The sequence below is a fragment of the Nothobranchius furzeri genome, chromosome 11 (genome assembly GCF_043380555.1).
Source record: "Nothobranchius furzeri strain GRZ-AD chromosome 11, NfurGRZ-RIMD1, whole genome shotgun sequence".
Taxonomy (NCBI): Eukaryota; Metazoa; Chordata; class Actinopteri; order Cyprinodontiformes; family Nothobranchiidae; genus Nothobranchius; species Nothobranchius furzeri.
In genome coordinates, this window is record NC_091751.1 from 51,532,077 (window position 1) to 51,547,095 (window position 15,019).

At 42.1% G+C, this 15,019-nt stretch overlaps 1 protein-coding gene across 1 annotated transcript; it reads right to left on the bottom strand.

Moving 5' to 3' along the window:
* Nucleotides 1–13,236: 13,236 nt before the first annotated feature.
* Nucleotides 13,237–14,079, bottom strand: LOC129164861 (uncharacterized). The gene has a single exon (XM_054746425.2). The coding sequence runs from the start codon at nucleotides 14,077–14,079 to the stop codon at nucleotides 13,237–13,239; it is 843 nt and encodes a 280-aa protein (XP_054602400.2).
* Between the last annotated feature and the right edge of the window lie 940 nt (nucleotides 14,080–15,019).

Consider the following 15,019-nt stretch of genomic DNA (forward strand, 5'->3'; position numbering starts at 1 on the left):
GCGCCGATCAAAGGATGACGTCATTTATGACTGAACTAGTAAAAGCGTGAGCTCATCCCCATTGGGGGGCTTTGAACCTGTAGTGCATCGTTCTGTTGAGCGTCCACACAACGCAGTCAGGGCGTCTATCGGCTGCATGTGCGAAGTCACTGTGACGGAGTCTGATTCTGGCTCCTACGCTCTAGAATGTTACAATCTGTAATGAAAAATCTCACCAATCTAAAAACAAATTCCTATCCCGTTCTCTGAATCAATTTTTTTTAACTTTTATTTGTTTAGGAGAGCAAGTCTACACGGTTAAACCCTACTAACAAAAATTAAACAAACAAATTAACAAATAGAAATATTTTAGGGCCAAATGTAGACTCAGTCACCCCCTGGGTTTTGCTACAGGGCTTTACCCTAGTATTTTCTTGACAACTGTTTAAAATTGACCAGTGTACGAAGTTTATATGAAAAAACTGAAACAAATATCCCGTAAAGCAGGTTATTTTTTTTAAATAAATATACAGTTAAGGCTTTTTTCCCCAGGCTCTTATTATAGAGTCTACTGAGAAGCAAATTAATACAGATAACATATGACAAACTGTATAATAAACAAATACAATGTATTGTCAGATAACAATACTGGATTAATTGTTTATATGAGCTAAAAGATCATGTGAAATCAGTTGTGTCTTTTTAAGGATTTCAAGTGTGCTTCACTATTAAAGCCATCATGTCCCACAGACCCCAAGAATCTTAACCAGTGGCATGGAGAAGACTCGCCCGTTACCTGCAACCCTGAAGCACATCCTGGTGGGTTGCCAAACCAGTTTCTCTCAGGACCATTACACCTGGTGGCACAATCAGGTGTTACAGTGTTTTGCAGGAGTGCTGGAGAAGCAATGCTCTACCCTCTCTGGTAACTCAGCGACCACCAGCAGTATTTATACGTGAATCCATCACCCTTTACTAGGTGGGGACTCTTGGCAGCTAGATGGTTCGTGAGACTGGAAACTGCTGGTGGATTTGAATTTGCTTTCCACCTGAGATTGTGTCTACCAGCCTTAAACCTGACATTGTGTTGTGGTCTTAATATTATTTACATCATATACCTTGTACCATTGGGAGGATGCAGTTGAGGAGGCTTACGAGCACAAGAAAAGGAGATATGCTGAACTTGCAGCTGAAGCACAACAACATGGCTGGAAGACAAAGGTCGGACTTGTCGAGGTGGGATGCAGAAGATTAATTAGCCTTTACAGCATCAAGGCTGCTATATGAGCTTGACGTGTGGGGCTAGGGTCATTGGCGGGCAATGAAGGATCTCTCCAGAGCTCCTGAAAGAGGCAGCCAGACCAGTGGCTCTTGAAGAGAAAGAGAAAAAAGCTTGGGGGTGAACCTGGGACCATGGGATTCACTTCCGATCTCGCTGGAGATGTCTTGGGCCTATCAGCAAAACATTGAGGAATGAGGGGGCCACTTGAGAACTTCAATCATTCAGTTGATTAATTCCACAGAGACCAAGCTGCAGGTCTTGTAAATGCAGGACTCTTAAAAGTAGGAAGCTTTTTGCTTTTCTCCAACTTAATTTATCTATTGTCTCTGTAACTTTAACCTGAATATTTTTAAAATTAAAGTTTTTTTTTCAGTTCTGAGTCATGGGCTTTTTATGTGAGGCGATTATTCATTTTAGTCCCTTGAATGTGCTTTTTAAAAGAACATGCACATGAATGTGCTTCTTTTAATTAGAACTCAGCATCACGCGTACCCCTCACAAGCACAACTCAAATCAAAGAGGGTCAAAGGCACACACTGGAGGCACTTGAAAATTAATTTTGAACATAATTCTGAAAACGGGGAAACAGAAACAATCAAGTTTGTCACGCCTTGAAAGAAGGTAGGCACACACACACACACACACACACACACACACACACACACACACACACACACACACACACACACACACACACACACACACACACACACACACACACACACACACACACACACACACACACACACACACACACACACACACACACACACACACACACACACACACACACACACACACACACACACACACACACACACACACACACACACACACACACACACACACACACACACACACACACACACACACACACACACACACACACACTTCCAATGACGTAAACCAGGACACAGGCGAGGCTGGAACTGATTGAGCTAAAGTTTGAGATGAAAGCTCCATTCAAGGTGTAAAACGGAGTTGTCAAAGAATTAATTGTTGCAGCTACAGAAGACAGCAAGAAATGAAACACACATGGGCATCAAAGTGGTCTAACGAGAATGCTAAATAAATAATAATGATTTTAGGAGAGCTTTATCTGGTGAAGAAACATTTCACCTCTCTGAGGTTACAAAAGCATTTTTATGCTATAGGGAGAAAAAATGACAATCAACAGAGGAGTTTTGAAGATCCAACTATACTCATCCATGTTTCCTGAATTTTAAGGTTAAAAAGAAAACTCCATCACCAAACAAAGCTGAGCAAACATTTTTCGTAACTCTCACTGTAGAATGTAAATTACTTAGGGTGAATTACAATAAAATCATTAATTAGCAAAAAAAATATATATATATACATGTTAAAAATTACAGCTTGAGCCCAAGTGTCCCCTTATTGGGGGCCCGACAAAGTTAAAGTCCCAGTAGTTGTCACACACACTGATGTGTGTGGGAAATTTCTTCTCTGCATTTGACCCATCCCCTGGGGGAGCGGTGAGCTGCAGACACAGCCGCGCTCGGAAACCATTTGGTGGTTTAACCCCCCAATCCAACCCCTTAATGCTGAGTGTCAAGCAGGGAGGCATTGGGTCCTATTTTTTCAAAGTCTTTGGTATGACCCGACCAGGAATCGAACCCCGATCTCCCAGTCTCAGGGCAGACACTCTACCACTAGGTCACTGAGCTGGTTCGACAAGTGTAGCATATGAATGTATGCCCTATATAAATAATCAGGAGTCTGCACCTCTAAAAAACTGCAGAGTCTGGGCATCAAGATCATAAATCTTTCTACAAGCTCCAAACAAAAAATTCAAATAACTACAATTAAATGAATCATGACAATCACTCTTTATTAAGAAAAGAAAAAAAGAATGTATTTTCTAGTTGGTAGAAACAGGCACATGAACTTTATTACAGCAGGAGGGACGCGCATACATGCAGCATTCATCTTCTAACCCTCAGCAGAACTTCTCCTGAACTACACCTCTATATACCTTAGCAATGCTCTGCTGCCACCTAGTGTTCAGTTCAGTACACAGCATTTAATTTGTTCCATGTCTATTTACACTTCATTATCAATACATCCACTAATATTTACAAATCCCAACAAATCCCACAATGGTTACCTTTATAAGGAGACCAAAGTAATTAAATACACCTTTTGGTTGCAAAGATATACTTATTTAAGTGTGGGTATACCATCTGTGCCTCACTAATAGCTTTTTTCATTAAAAAAATGATAAATTGAATCATTTTGACCACAAAAATAAAACGTTTTAAAACATCTGAACCTATTAAAGTTTGAGACTGAATTGGTTTGGTTTCACTACTCATGGTTGATCAGTAATGATGCTTTACTGTGAATAAACAACAGACTTGTCCTCAGTCAGGAAACATGTTCAACACGGAACTCAGCGAGAATCAAACATCTACTGGAATCAACGAGGCAGAGCAGGAACGTGTTATCACCTGAAGCCACCTTCTGGTGGGGCGGCAGAAAACAGGATCCCAGATGTTGGTAATGAGGAGTAAAAGAGCAACTGTAGAGGTATATTAAAAATAATATGATACAATCGTTGTTGAAGACAAACTTAAGTTAAATTAGCTTTCAACAATTAACCCTCTCAGGCTCAAAATAAGTTTTGATAAAAGGACGCACAACTAAGTCCTTCAGGGGTACTTCTGAGTTAAAAAATGCTTCTGAGATATCCTGCCATACGTGGGGTAACCAGGTAGGTCGGTTTTAACGTTGCAAATCTGCAACGCCTGCCTCCAGAGGGTTAATATAATATAATGCATTCTGAATGGAGTATGGTACCTGAAAACATGTTTAAAACTAAAGAAATATTGATCAAATATTGATAAAATTGATGGTTTTATTCATGTTTTATTTAATCCAATTTTCTGATTGTTTCTCGCTTATTATGCTCAGGTGTAGAAATAGGCTGCAGGGCATTATTAAAATATGCAACAGTGCCGGACAAAAAAGTTCACCTAACCCAAGTCTTTAAAAAACGGTGAATACAATTAAAAACAGACCGAAACTTTTTCATCACATCTGGAATCACTTCATGACATTTTCAATGGTATCAGACACACACACACACACACACACACACACACACACACACACACACACACACACACACACACACACACACACACACACACACACACACACAAACACACATTTTTTAGCCATATATTCAATTTTAATTTTTGCATATGGGAGCATCAGACACTGTTTTGAATGAGGGAATAGCAGTTTCTTCTTGTAAATCTTGTTTCCTGCATCAATTTTTCTGATGATTTTCCTGGAAGTAGGACATAATTACACAACTTTCACACCAGTGCATCCTGTCTGTGGTTTGGCGGTGTCATCACTCCAGCTTTGGTGATTATCTATTGATATTTCCTTGCTGCTACTTAATATTACTTAAAATGTGTGTTCATGAGACAGATGGAGCTAATGGAGCTGAAATGATGCAGCACAGTTCCCTTTGCAGCTTGAGGTTTTAGGTTTCTACAGAAGATCCTTATTTATGATTTTACCTGCAAGATTTTTTTTAAATGAAATGAAATTAGAATCAGAAAAAAGTTACTAATTATCCTTTTGATGAGTGACTACTTCAAAAGCAACTAACGTGTACTCATTCATATGAAAGGTGCCTGAAGAGCAGCATGATCTTTTGTGCTAAATTCTCATTCCTGGTAAAAATGCTCAGAAATTGTAAGATAGTTTTTCATTATTTACATAGATTCTAATTTATGCAAATTATATATAAATTATGAAGCTCATTTCATACAAAAAGGCAATTAAAATATGCTTTCCAGGTACAGGAAAAATGAACAAAAACCAAAAACATTTTAAATCAACAAATGCTGCATAGATGCCCAAAGCAGCTTCAGCTCCGAATTTTAATGTGCCCCTTGCTGATGAATGGACCTCAGAATGCGACAAAGCTTTTCAGACCTTGATAGAGAAGTTGACAACTGCGCATGTACTTGCTTTTGCCAGTCCATCACTGCCATATATCTTACATACTGATGCTTGTTGTGATGGGTTGGGTTGGGTGCAGCGCTCTATCAAGAGCAAGATGGACAGTTAAGAGTTATTGCCTATGCCAGTCGTGGACTCTCCAAAAGTGAACGGAACTATCCCACACACAAACTGGAATTTTTAGCTCTCAAGTGGGCTATTTGTGAAAAGTTTAATGACTATCTGTATGGTTCCAGTTTCACCGTATTCACAGACAACAACCCCCTTACATATGTCTTAACATCAGCCAAGTTGGATGCTGCTGGACACCGTTGGTTAGCCGCTTTGTCCATTTACCAGTTCAGTATCAAGTACAGAGCAGGGCAGGCTAACCGTGATGCTGATGGGTTGTCCCGCCGACCGCAAGAACCACCCTGTGAGGATGAGGACTACATAAAGGAGAATGATAAATGATAAATGACCCTCACTTGTGTAGCGCCTCTCAGAGTAAGGACTCCAAAGTGCTTTACACTACAGTGTATCATTCATCCATTCACACACACATCCACACACTGATGGTGATGAGCTACAATGTAGCCACAGCTGCCCTGGGGCGCACTGACAGAGGCGAGGCTGCCGAGCACAGGCGCCACCAGTCCCTCCGACCACCACCAGCAGGCAAAGTGGGTTAAGTGTCTTGCCCAAGGACACAACAGCAGAATTCTCTGTCCGGAGCCGGGATTGAACCTGCAACCTGCCGATTACTGGACAACCGCTCAACCTGTTGAGCTACTGCCTAAGAAGGGCAGAGTAGACAACATGAAAAAACGTCTTCAGGAAGTAAGTGCTGATGTTGATCTTGAAATGACCTCTGCATTGTGTCAGCATCATCTTGTGAACTACAAGGACAAACATGATTCAGACATTGGACAAGTTTTGACTGTCGAGTCTCTAATCATAGAGCCCTCAACTCTTTCTGAAATATTTTGTGAAGACACCCTTCAATCATTGACAATCTCTGATTGGCGTGAAGCCCAAAGACATGATCCCTCCCTTTGTCATGTCATTACTTTCCTTGAGAAGGCAAGCAAACCCAGTCTAGCTGGCATCACTTCTGAACCCTTTGATGTCAAACTCCTCCTGAGAGAATGGAAAAGGTTGGAGTTAAGAGATGGGGTGCTTTACAGGAAGTGGATGGATAAGGGACATGAGGTTGCACAGTTGGTCCTTCCTGAACGTTTTAGATAAAGGGCTATGCACAGTGTCCACGACGAAGTGGGTCATCTTGGGGTTGAGAGAGTTCTACATTTTGCTCGTGCCAGATTCTACTGGCCCAGAATGGTAAAGTCAATTGAAGAAAAGTGCCGGAATTGACCACGCTGTTTCAGGAGGAAGGCGGTACCACAAAGGGCTGCTCCACTGACAAATATTTCTGTATATGTTGAGAATCTCTGTCAATCGCTGCAAGAAAGCTATTCTTTAGCTGCAGAAAAATCTCAGAAAATGGGCCAAAAGAATAAAACAAGGTTTGACAAGAGAGTCAGAGCAGCCAAACTCATTGCAGGTGACAGAGTTTTGGTCAGGAACATCAATCTGAGAGTAAAGCACAAACTCTCCGACAGATGGGAACAGGACATTCATGTTGTGGTCAGAAGAATCAAAGACAGCCCTGTTTTTGTGGTGGAAGCAGAGTCAAGAAGAGGACCACAACGCACCTTGCATCACGACCTCCTATCATGTGGATTCTTACCGGTGGAAGAAATAATTGAACATGGGATTCATGAAAAGGAAGGAAAGAAAATGAAATTGAGGAGCAAAGATGTGAGACCGATGCAAAATCACCAAGAAGGTGACCCAGACAACAGTGAGGATGAAGTGAGTAATCAGGATGAACTGAACTCCAGTCAGCTGATTCCAGAGATAATCACTAGGGGTCCTTAAATATCAACTAAAAAGGATGTTGTACCTCAGTCACGCACCTGTGACACTGACCCCAGTGCTTTTGGTGTCATTTCACATACCCCTGTGTCTGATCATGAGATGTCAAATAGGAATGAGAAAAGGCAAATCACACCTTGTCATGTGGATGATGACGGGCAGTTTCTGCCTAATAGATGCCCTTGTGTGGATGAAGACTATGTTGTCATTGACATTCCCACAGAACCGACATCTGCATCAGCTGACAGTAATTACGCAGCAGACATCAATGCTGAGCAGATCCTAGATGGCTCAGAGCCTGTCACTTGTGACTTGCCATCATGCGACCTGAGACGTTCCAGTAGAGACAGACACCCACCTCAGAGACTCACATATAATCAGTTGGGTGAACCCTTGATCCAAGCAATTAGTTTATTTCTCCGAGGTTTTGTTGCTGCATTGTGCTGTGAAGTCCCTTTATCCATAGCAATGCATGAAGGGACCCATGCAGTCTAGAGGGGGAGAATGTAACCCAGGTTATTTTCCAGAGTTATTGAGCCTAAAATCCTTTTAAAAATTCTCCATTTTTAGGAACCGTTTTTCGGTAGTATAAAAAATTATGAGGGTTACTTGAATGCAGCATGCAGCCGTGCTGCGCAGCCCTCCCAAGCCCCCACAATGCGGCTCAAAGATTGAGGCCAACCCGGAAGTACCAAAAATTGCAGTTCCACCCTCATCCGCTGGGGGGCTGGTGTCAGAAGCGAGCAAATCCTCATTGACTCCCATGTTAAAAATACCAATTTCACAGCAGAAATAAACATGTTTACCACCTGGTACCAAAACATGTTTTTAGTTTAAATTATCTAGTTTACACTCATGACAACTCTGAGGGGGGTGGATTTTTTTCTCACTCTTCTGTTTAAGTGTATTAAAAGCTTAAAATTCTGTATAATTAATGAGCATCAGACCTACGTGACCACAGAGCTAGCTCCGTGAAAAGGTCTCAGTAGAGCCTCGGTCTGGCTTGGAAACTTCCGGGATTTTGAGTCTCCGTGTTTGTGTATTCTTTTTTGGATAATTTTTGTGCAATTGTTGGACAAAATGACTTGCTGTGGCATTAATTCCACTAATACAGCGTCCAAGGAGTCTCCACTTCATTTTTTTCGGTAAGTAAAATTATATTTATGTATTTTAGGTCACTGCTGAGCTGAGCTTAGATTTTAACATGTACTGTTTAACCATGAAATGTAAATGTAATAGGGTAAAACCCAGTGCATTTAACATAATGCTGCACTTTAGAAAATGGGTTGAAATATAACATGTTGGTAGAGCTGGGTTCCGACTATCGGCGTGTGGAGCTCTCAGGAGACCGATGTTTTCCACCCGGTTCTCCCCTCCCCGCAGCTCGGCGCATCTCTGTCTGATCGAGGCTTCTGTCTGCTGCACGGGCTGCCAGCCGGCTTGTGGTTCTCCCCTCCCCGCAGCTCGGCGCATCTCTGTCTGATCGCGGCTTCTGTCTGCTGCGTGGCCTGCTGGCTTTCAGCAGCTTTCGGGAGACCTCTGTGTTCCACCCGGTTTTACCCAGCGGTCAGCCCGGCGTATCTCTGACTCAGAAGCTCTGGTGTTGTGCACAGTTAACTCCGGTTGTAGCTAGGTTGCTAGCTTTGTTAGCTTAGCTCCCAACTCCGCATTAGCTTTGGGTTAGCTTCAGGTAAGCTTGTAGCTAATTCGACCGGGTGTCAGTTGATCCCAGCCTTACAGCCCCACCCTCAACTCCACCTCTCTTCCCTTTTGTGGAATTGTCTGGGCTTGACGGAACCTGTGACACGGTCAAAATGGCGGTGGTGGCCACCTCCCATTTAGCTTCAAAAACGTGTTATTGGAGCTATGGAAACCCATTGTCCAATATTTATTTGTCGATGAGCCCTCCCCACACCGAAGAATATTAAAACGTTTTTTAGTCCGTTAGGCTGAACAGGTGAGCAGAGGTTCAGCTAACTGCCGTCAGCGAAGTAATAGATGACTGGAAACTTCTAGGAATGTAAGGGCCATCACTTGAGAAGGGTTTAAGATTATCTGTGAGGAGTTTTTATTGAAACAAAAGTGTTTTATGATTATAGAGTGTGTTCGCTACTGAAGGAGGAGCTGTTAGAAGACCTCGATTTGTTTTTTGAGTAAACCCTTTAGTGAGTCAGTCTAATGTTTCATGAACTGAATGTATATGTAGATGTGAAACAAAGTTGGAAAAAAATGTTCATGTAAGCTATGCTAAGCTATGTTCTGTGAAATATACTGTATGTATATTTTTGAACATTAGTGACGGTCTCATGTAGCTGCATTTTTAAGCCACCCGGCTAGCTGTTAGCTCAGTTTCTGTGAGTAGATGAGTTAAACTGTTGAGAAAATGAATTGGACACAAATTTCCTGTGAAGATAAGGTGATTTGTTTTGCTTTTATATTTCTTTTGTTAATGAAATCTACTTTTCCAAGTATAGTCATTTTGTGAGTTTGGAAGGTAATAGAAAAAAGAAAGTGACATTATTATAATTTTGTTGCATATGTTTTATGCAGGCTTGTTGATTAAGGTTTAAATAACCTTTTCCTGCCTGGAAAGCCAACACATCTAAGAACTCAGATGCACTGCTTTGATCCACTGGAGGGGTTTTAATACTCATGGGTGCCACATCCATGGCAGGACTTTTTCATCATATCCTGTTTCATCAAAGATGTGGTAGGATCATTGAAGACCTCTACACGATTCAAAGGACTAAGGATTTTTTCCCCTTCCTGAGTGGAGGTTTGGACACTATTTTTGGCAACTTTTCAACATTTTAATGGACTGAATTATCCATTTGCCCAAAAGCAAGAGAACTGAGACATAGTCCTGAATACATTGTTAAAGGACAATTGGTTTTATTTATTTATTTGTTTATCTATTTATTGATTGTTCGATTTTATCATTCCTCTAAGAGCCCTCTAGGAGAGGGAATTTAGCATTTATTTTCTTTATGATGAATTTCATAAACTGTTACATACTTCAATATATTTAATTTATTGAATTGATTGTTGTGTGTGTGGTTTGTGGGTTGGAGGTTTCAAAGCTCAGATAATGAGCTACTACTGCTAAGAACCCAGCAATAGAGTTCAAAGGGGGGAAAAAGGCAAGAAACTTTAGGAAATAAGACGCATTTGATCCTGTAGCTCCCACAAACACTTTAACCCTGAAGAAGTATTCCGCGCTGATATATTTGAATACAGATACTCAGTTTTTTCAGGGAGCCACAGATTACTATTGGGCCATTCCCATCTGTACCTGGTTGTCCCGGCCCGGATAGCATAGGTTGTTTACATATCTGGGTGGCCTGGTATTTTTCCGGGCCAACCAAGGCTCATTCTCAGCCCTCTTCTTGAGGGGGTCTGCTTCAGGCCGACCAGGCCCAACACGCCCACTCTCCACCGATTGGTCAAGTGACGCGTTACCCTCCCCTTTAATCAAAGCTTCTGATTGGCCTTGCGGTTGTAACGGAATTGAAGTGATGTAACTATCTAGAGTTGTATTTTAATACACTGTAAGTAGTTCACTTTTTATAAACAGAAGAATAGGCTGTTTTTATCTTCAGGGAGTTTAATTAAACACTCTGTATTGACTTTGAGACAAGAAAAGAGAGAGAGATGGGATCGTTTGAGAATCTTTAATTTCTGAATTATAAATTCTAAACAATCTACCAGGACTAACTCTGTGATGGATGAAAATGGATTCGGATGTTGTGTTGGTGCGTGTGTGTGTGTGTGTGTGTGTGTGTGTCTGGATCAGACTCTCTAGGCTGACGTCAATGAATCTGGTCGTCTTTGTTATGACTAGATATCACGAGGCTTATAAAGTGATGACATGAGCCGCTATTTTGCCGTGTACGTACCCAGTGGGGGTCTCCCAGGTAGATCAGGAAATGCCAGGTCTGGAGACCTCGGATGTACGCTGGAGCTGTCGGTGCAGCGATCACAACGTTTCAAAGCCCGTCTGGAGGGTCGACCCCGGTACCGTTCGGCGGCGTTGGCAGGTGCTCTTATTTTGAAAGGATGTCGTCTGGTTGTTAAACGACGAAAATCTCCAGCTTCATAGTTCTTAGTTTAAAGACGAAACACATCTGGCCAGGCTGTGCTTTTCTTTAGGATGACGGTGAATAGAACTGAAGTCAAAATGGAACTGACTTAAAATGGCGTTGCCTTGTTTTATATCTCTGAATTGTTGATAAGTTGTAGTAAAGCGGATTGGACACTTGAAGTCAACACCAGATTCTCCTGCGGCAGCCGAAAGCTCTGATTGGTTGGAACAATGTGTCATGCGTTTCTATGGAGATGAGGATCAGTATGTCTGTGCCGTAGTCCTGTTTTCATTAAACATGATTCATGACATATTTATTTCACAGATCATTCACTTGATTATTGTTGATCAACATCTGTTTTGCTTAATAATTTTAATCACAAATAAAGTACTTTGATTAAGTAAAGTTTCTTCTTCTCCTTCGGACTCTTCTCCTGGAATGTAAACAGTCTGAGGAACACCCGACCTTGGTTTTTCTACACGGTGTTATTGTGCACAGGGGGCAGCTGTGTGGAGTTGCAAATAATGAACTTCATAACCTTACACGGTGTTTACATTTAGTATGTGTAGTGATGTCACAGAATCGCGCCAAACTCAATCTTCAGCATCCATTTTTTGCTTGCCTTCTCCAGCATCGACATGTCTTCTCCCTGCTCGCAGACCTCATCTTCGAACCCCTGGAGCAACGAGGACGTTAAAATCTTCCTCTCTTTGCTCGCCGATGACAGAGTCCAGGGCAAACTGGACGATTCTGTGTGAAACGAAAAGATTTTTCAGGGGCTTGCACAAGCAATGTCCACCCACGGCTACGAACGCACATCCAAGCAGTGCCATGAAAAAATAAAAAAACTTAAAGCTGAGTACAGGTCCGTCAAGGACCACAATAGCAGGAGTGCGGCAGACCGGCGGCACTGGAAATGGTTTGCCGACATGGATGCCATTTATGGTGAGAGGCCTGTGAGTAATGGCCGGGAGAGTGGCGTGGACACGGCTACTCCAGCTTACACTGGCACTCAGGACAACAGTGAGTGAGCACTTATCATAATAATTAATAATATGACCTCCCATTTGTGCTACACTGGACTATATAGTGTGGACAAAATGCTGTGCTAGCTTTGGGTAGCGCTGATATGGGAACAAAAGGCTAGGCTAATTACAGGCTAGTTAATAGAGGTGCAATAAAGTGTTTGACAATGCAACGTGTAATCCATCACTGTGCCCATCTCACAGAATGTGAAGTGGAAGGGTCCAATTATAGTTTCAGTATAAAAATGTATGTGCTAAAATAGCATACACCAGCCATGGATATTTGCTTTATTCAACTTTGAGATTTATATAGGAATAAATAGCAGGTAGGTGTCGATGTAGACAAGATTAGGTTATATGTCAGCAGGAGTGTAGAGAAGGATCAGAAGCTCAAATGTGCACTCCACACTTGGCTAATAAGAACTTTTGTCAGTCAGGCATCAATGTAAACAAGTCCAAATATTTACTTGCCCTTGCCTTAATGACCAGTCTTGAGGCATATGGCTACGCCTTGGATGTGCATAAAAACAATTGCTTAAGTCAGCTTTATCTAGCTGATCTGCATTAATTCAGACAGGATGTCCATATAATTTATTTGAATTTAACAAATGGTAGTTGTTTTTTTTATTCTTTTTGTCAGCAGGCGTGTTTAGAAGTATCAGAAGCTCAAATGTGTGCAGTCCACACTTGACTTAATACAAACTCATGAAATATATTTGCTCATGTTTACAATTTTTAGGTGGTGGTGCATAAAATAACGTTCAAAGGTCAAACATTTGCTGAGTGGATAAAACTTAATTTGAGCAAAACATTCAGTCGGATGTAATCCAATTACTGCCCCACAAGGTGCATCATCAAAGCATCATGCTTTGCTTTCCCTCCCACGTCTCCTGTGTTTTGTGGTGGTGCAGCCACAGGTTCAGGGTATTCTGTTTCAGTTGTCCACACATTGTCATAATTCTCCCCATGGCTCACACAGATTATGCAGGGCACAGCAGGTCAGAATCATGGAACGCACCAGACTGACATCACAGTCATTCCTTTTAAGTAGGCAGCGCCACCTTCCCTTCAGCCTACCAAAGGCATTTTCAACCACCACACGTGCCCAGCTGAACTTCTTGTTAAAAAGAAGTTGCTTCTCTGTCAGTGGCCCAGTGTCTGTGAATGGTTTCAGAAGCCAGTCTTGCAGCGGGTAAGCAGAGTCACCCAGGATGCAGTATCCAAAGTCAGTGTCAGCAATTTGGATGGAATGATCAGGGAAGAGATTTCCATGGCTTGCCAAATCCCAGATGGAGGAAAGTCTCAGTACCCTCGCGTCATGCATGCTCCCTGGAAGCCCTGCAAAAACATTCCAAAACAGTCCCTTTCCATCAACCACAGCTTGCAAGATGAGTGAGTGCCACCCTTTCCGGTTGAAATAGTCTGTGTGAAAGTTTCTGGGTGCTATGATGAGGATGTGTGAGCCATCAATAGCATCCACACACTGTGGCAACCCCCACCGGCTCTCAAAATAGGACGCTATCTCCCAAAATTTACCCTCATCGGGTAAATGAATCAGTTCTGGCAACAGCAATGCTTCTGCAGCAGCACAAAAGTCCTTCACACACTTGGCAACAGTTGAGATGCCAACACCAAACAAAACACTGATGGGTCTGTAATCTGAACCTGTAGCAAATTTCCATAAAGCAATAGCCACAATCTTCCTCAGAGGCACACACTCACGGAAGAAAGTGTCTTTTCGCTGCAATGCTGGCCGCAGTTTGTTGCACAAGAAAATGAATGCATCCTCAGACATTCTGAAGTGCTTCAACCACTGCGCTTCCGTGTAACGAGGCACGTAATTATCCCACCAAAGGATCGGCTGAGAGACCAGATTGCGCGTCTGCGGCTGGAGCCTTCCAAAATAGCCATCTAAAACAAATTAAATGTATTTTATTATCTTGGAGTGTATTAAACACGCACGTTAGAATTATAATGTTAGCAATTACCAGGATGCGTCCTCTGCATTGTCGTAATCGCAGCAATCTGTTGTACTGCTTCAGAATGGCTTCCAGTATGACTCGGCGACGCTTTGCAGATTTAATCCTCCTCTCATCCCTCCTCAGTTGGCGAAGCCGACGCCTTTCGGCCTGTCTAGCACAGAGTCTGGGCCCCAATACAGCAAAAAATGTATGTTTGTTTTACTATTTTATTGGTGTGTGTTGCAACTTCTTAATTTTGAATGAGCGATCTGAACTCCAGCTTAGCTTTTGACTGCAGGCACACCATTGGTAAATAAACCCATTTATTTGATGTTAGATAGCATATTTAGCAAGTTAAAGAAATATATAAATTTGAAGTAAAGTGTCGCGCAACAACAATGTTTGAGATTGGTTGTATGATGGTGGCTGAGTCATGGAGGGTGCAGAGATTAGGGTGGATACTTTGGTGTAAAGTTGGGGTATTCAATTCTGGGCCTGAAGGGCCAGCACATGTTAATGGTTTCTCTGCTCCAACACATTTGATTCAGCGGTTGAATCACCTGTGCAGCACCTAATCAGGCTCTGCAGATGCCTATTAATTACCTGCTGATTGAAATCTGGTGTGTTGAAACAGTGAAAACTAAAGCATGTTGGATACCGGCCCCCCAGGCCTGGAACTGAATACCCCTCGTGTAAAGTTTTTCTATTTCTCAGAGAATTTATGAGCAAAATATTCTCATTTCATCTACCATTCAACAATCAAGACAACCCAAA

Coding starts and splice junctions, on each gene's coding strand:
- LOC129164861 (XM_054746425.2), bottom strand. CDS start 14,079: ATGTCTGAGGATGCATTCATTTTCTTGTGCAACAAACTGCGGCCAGCA.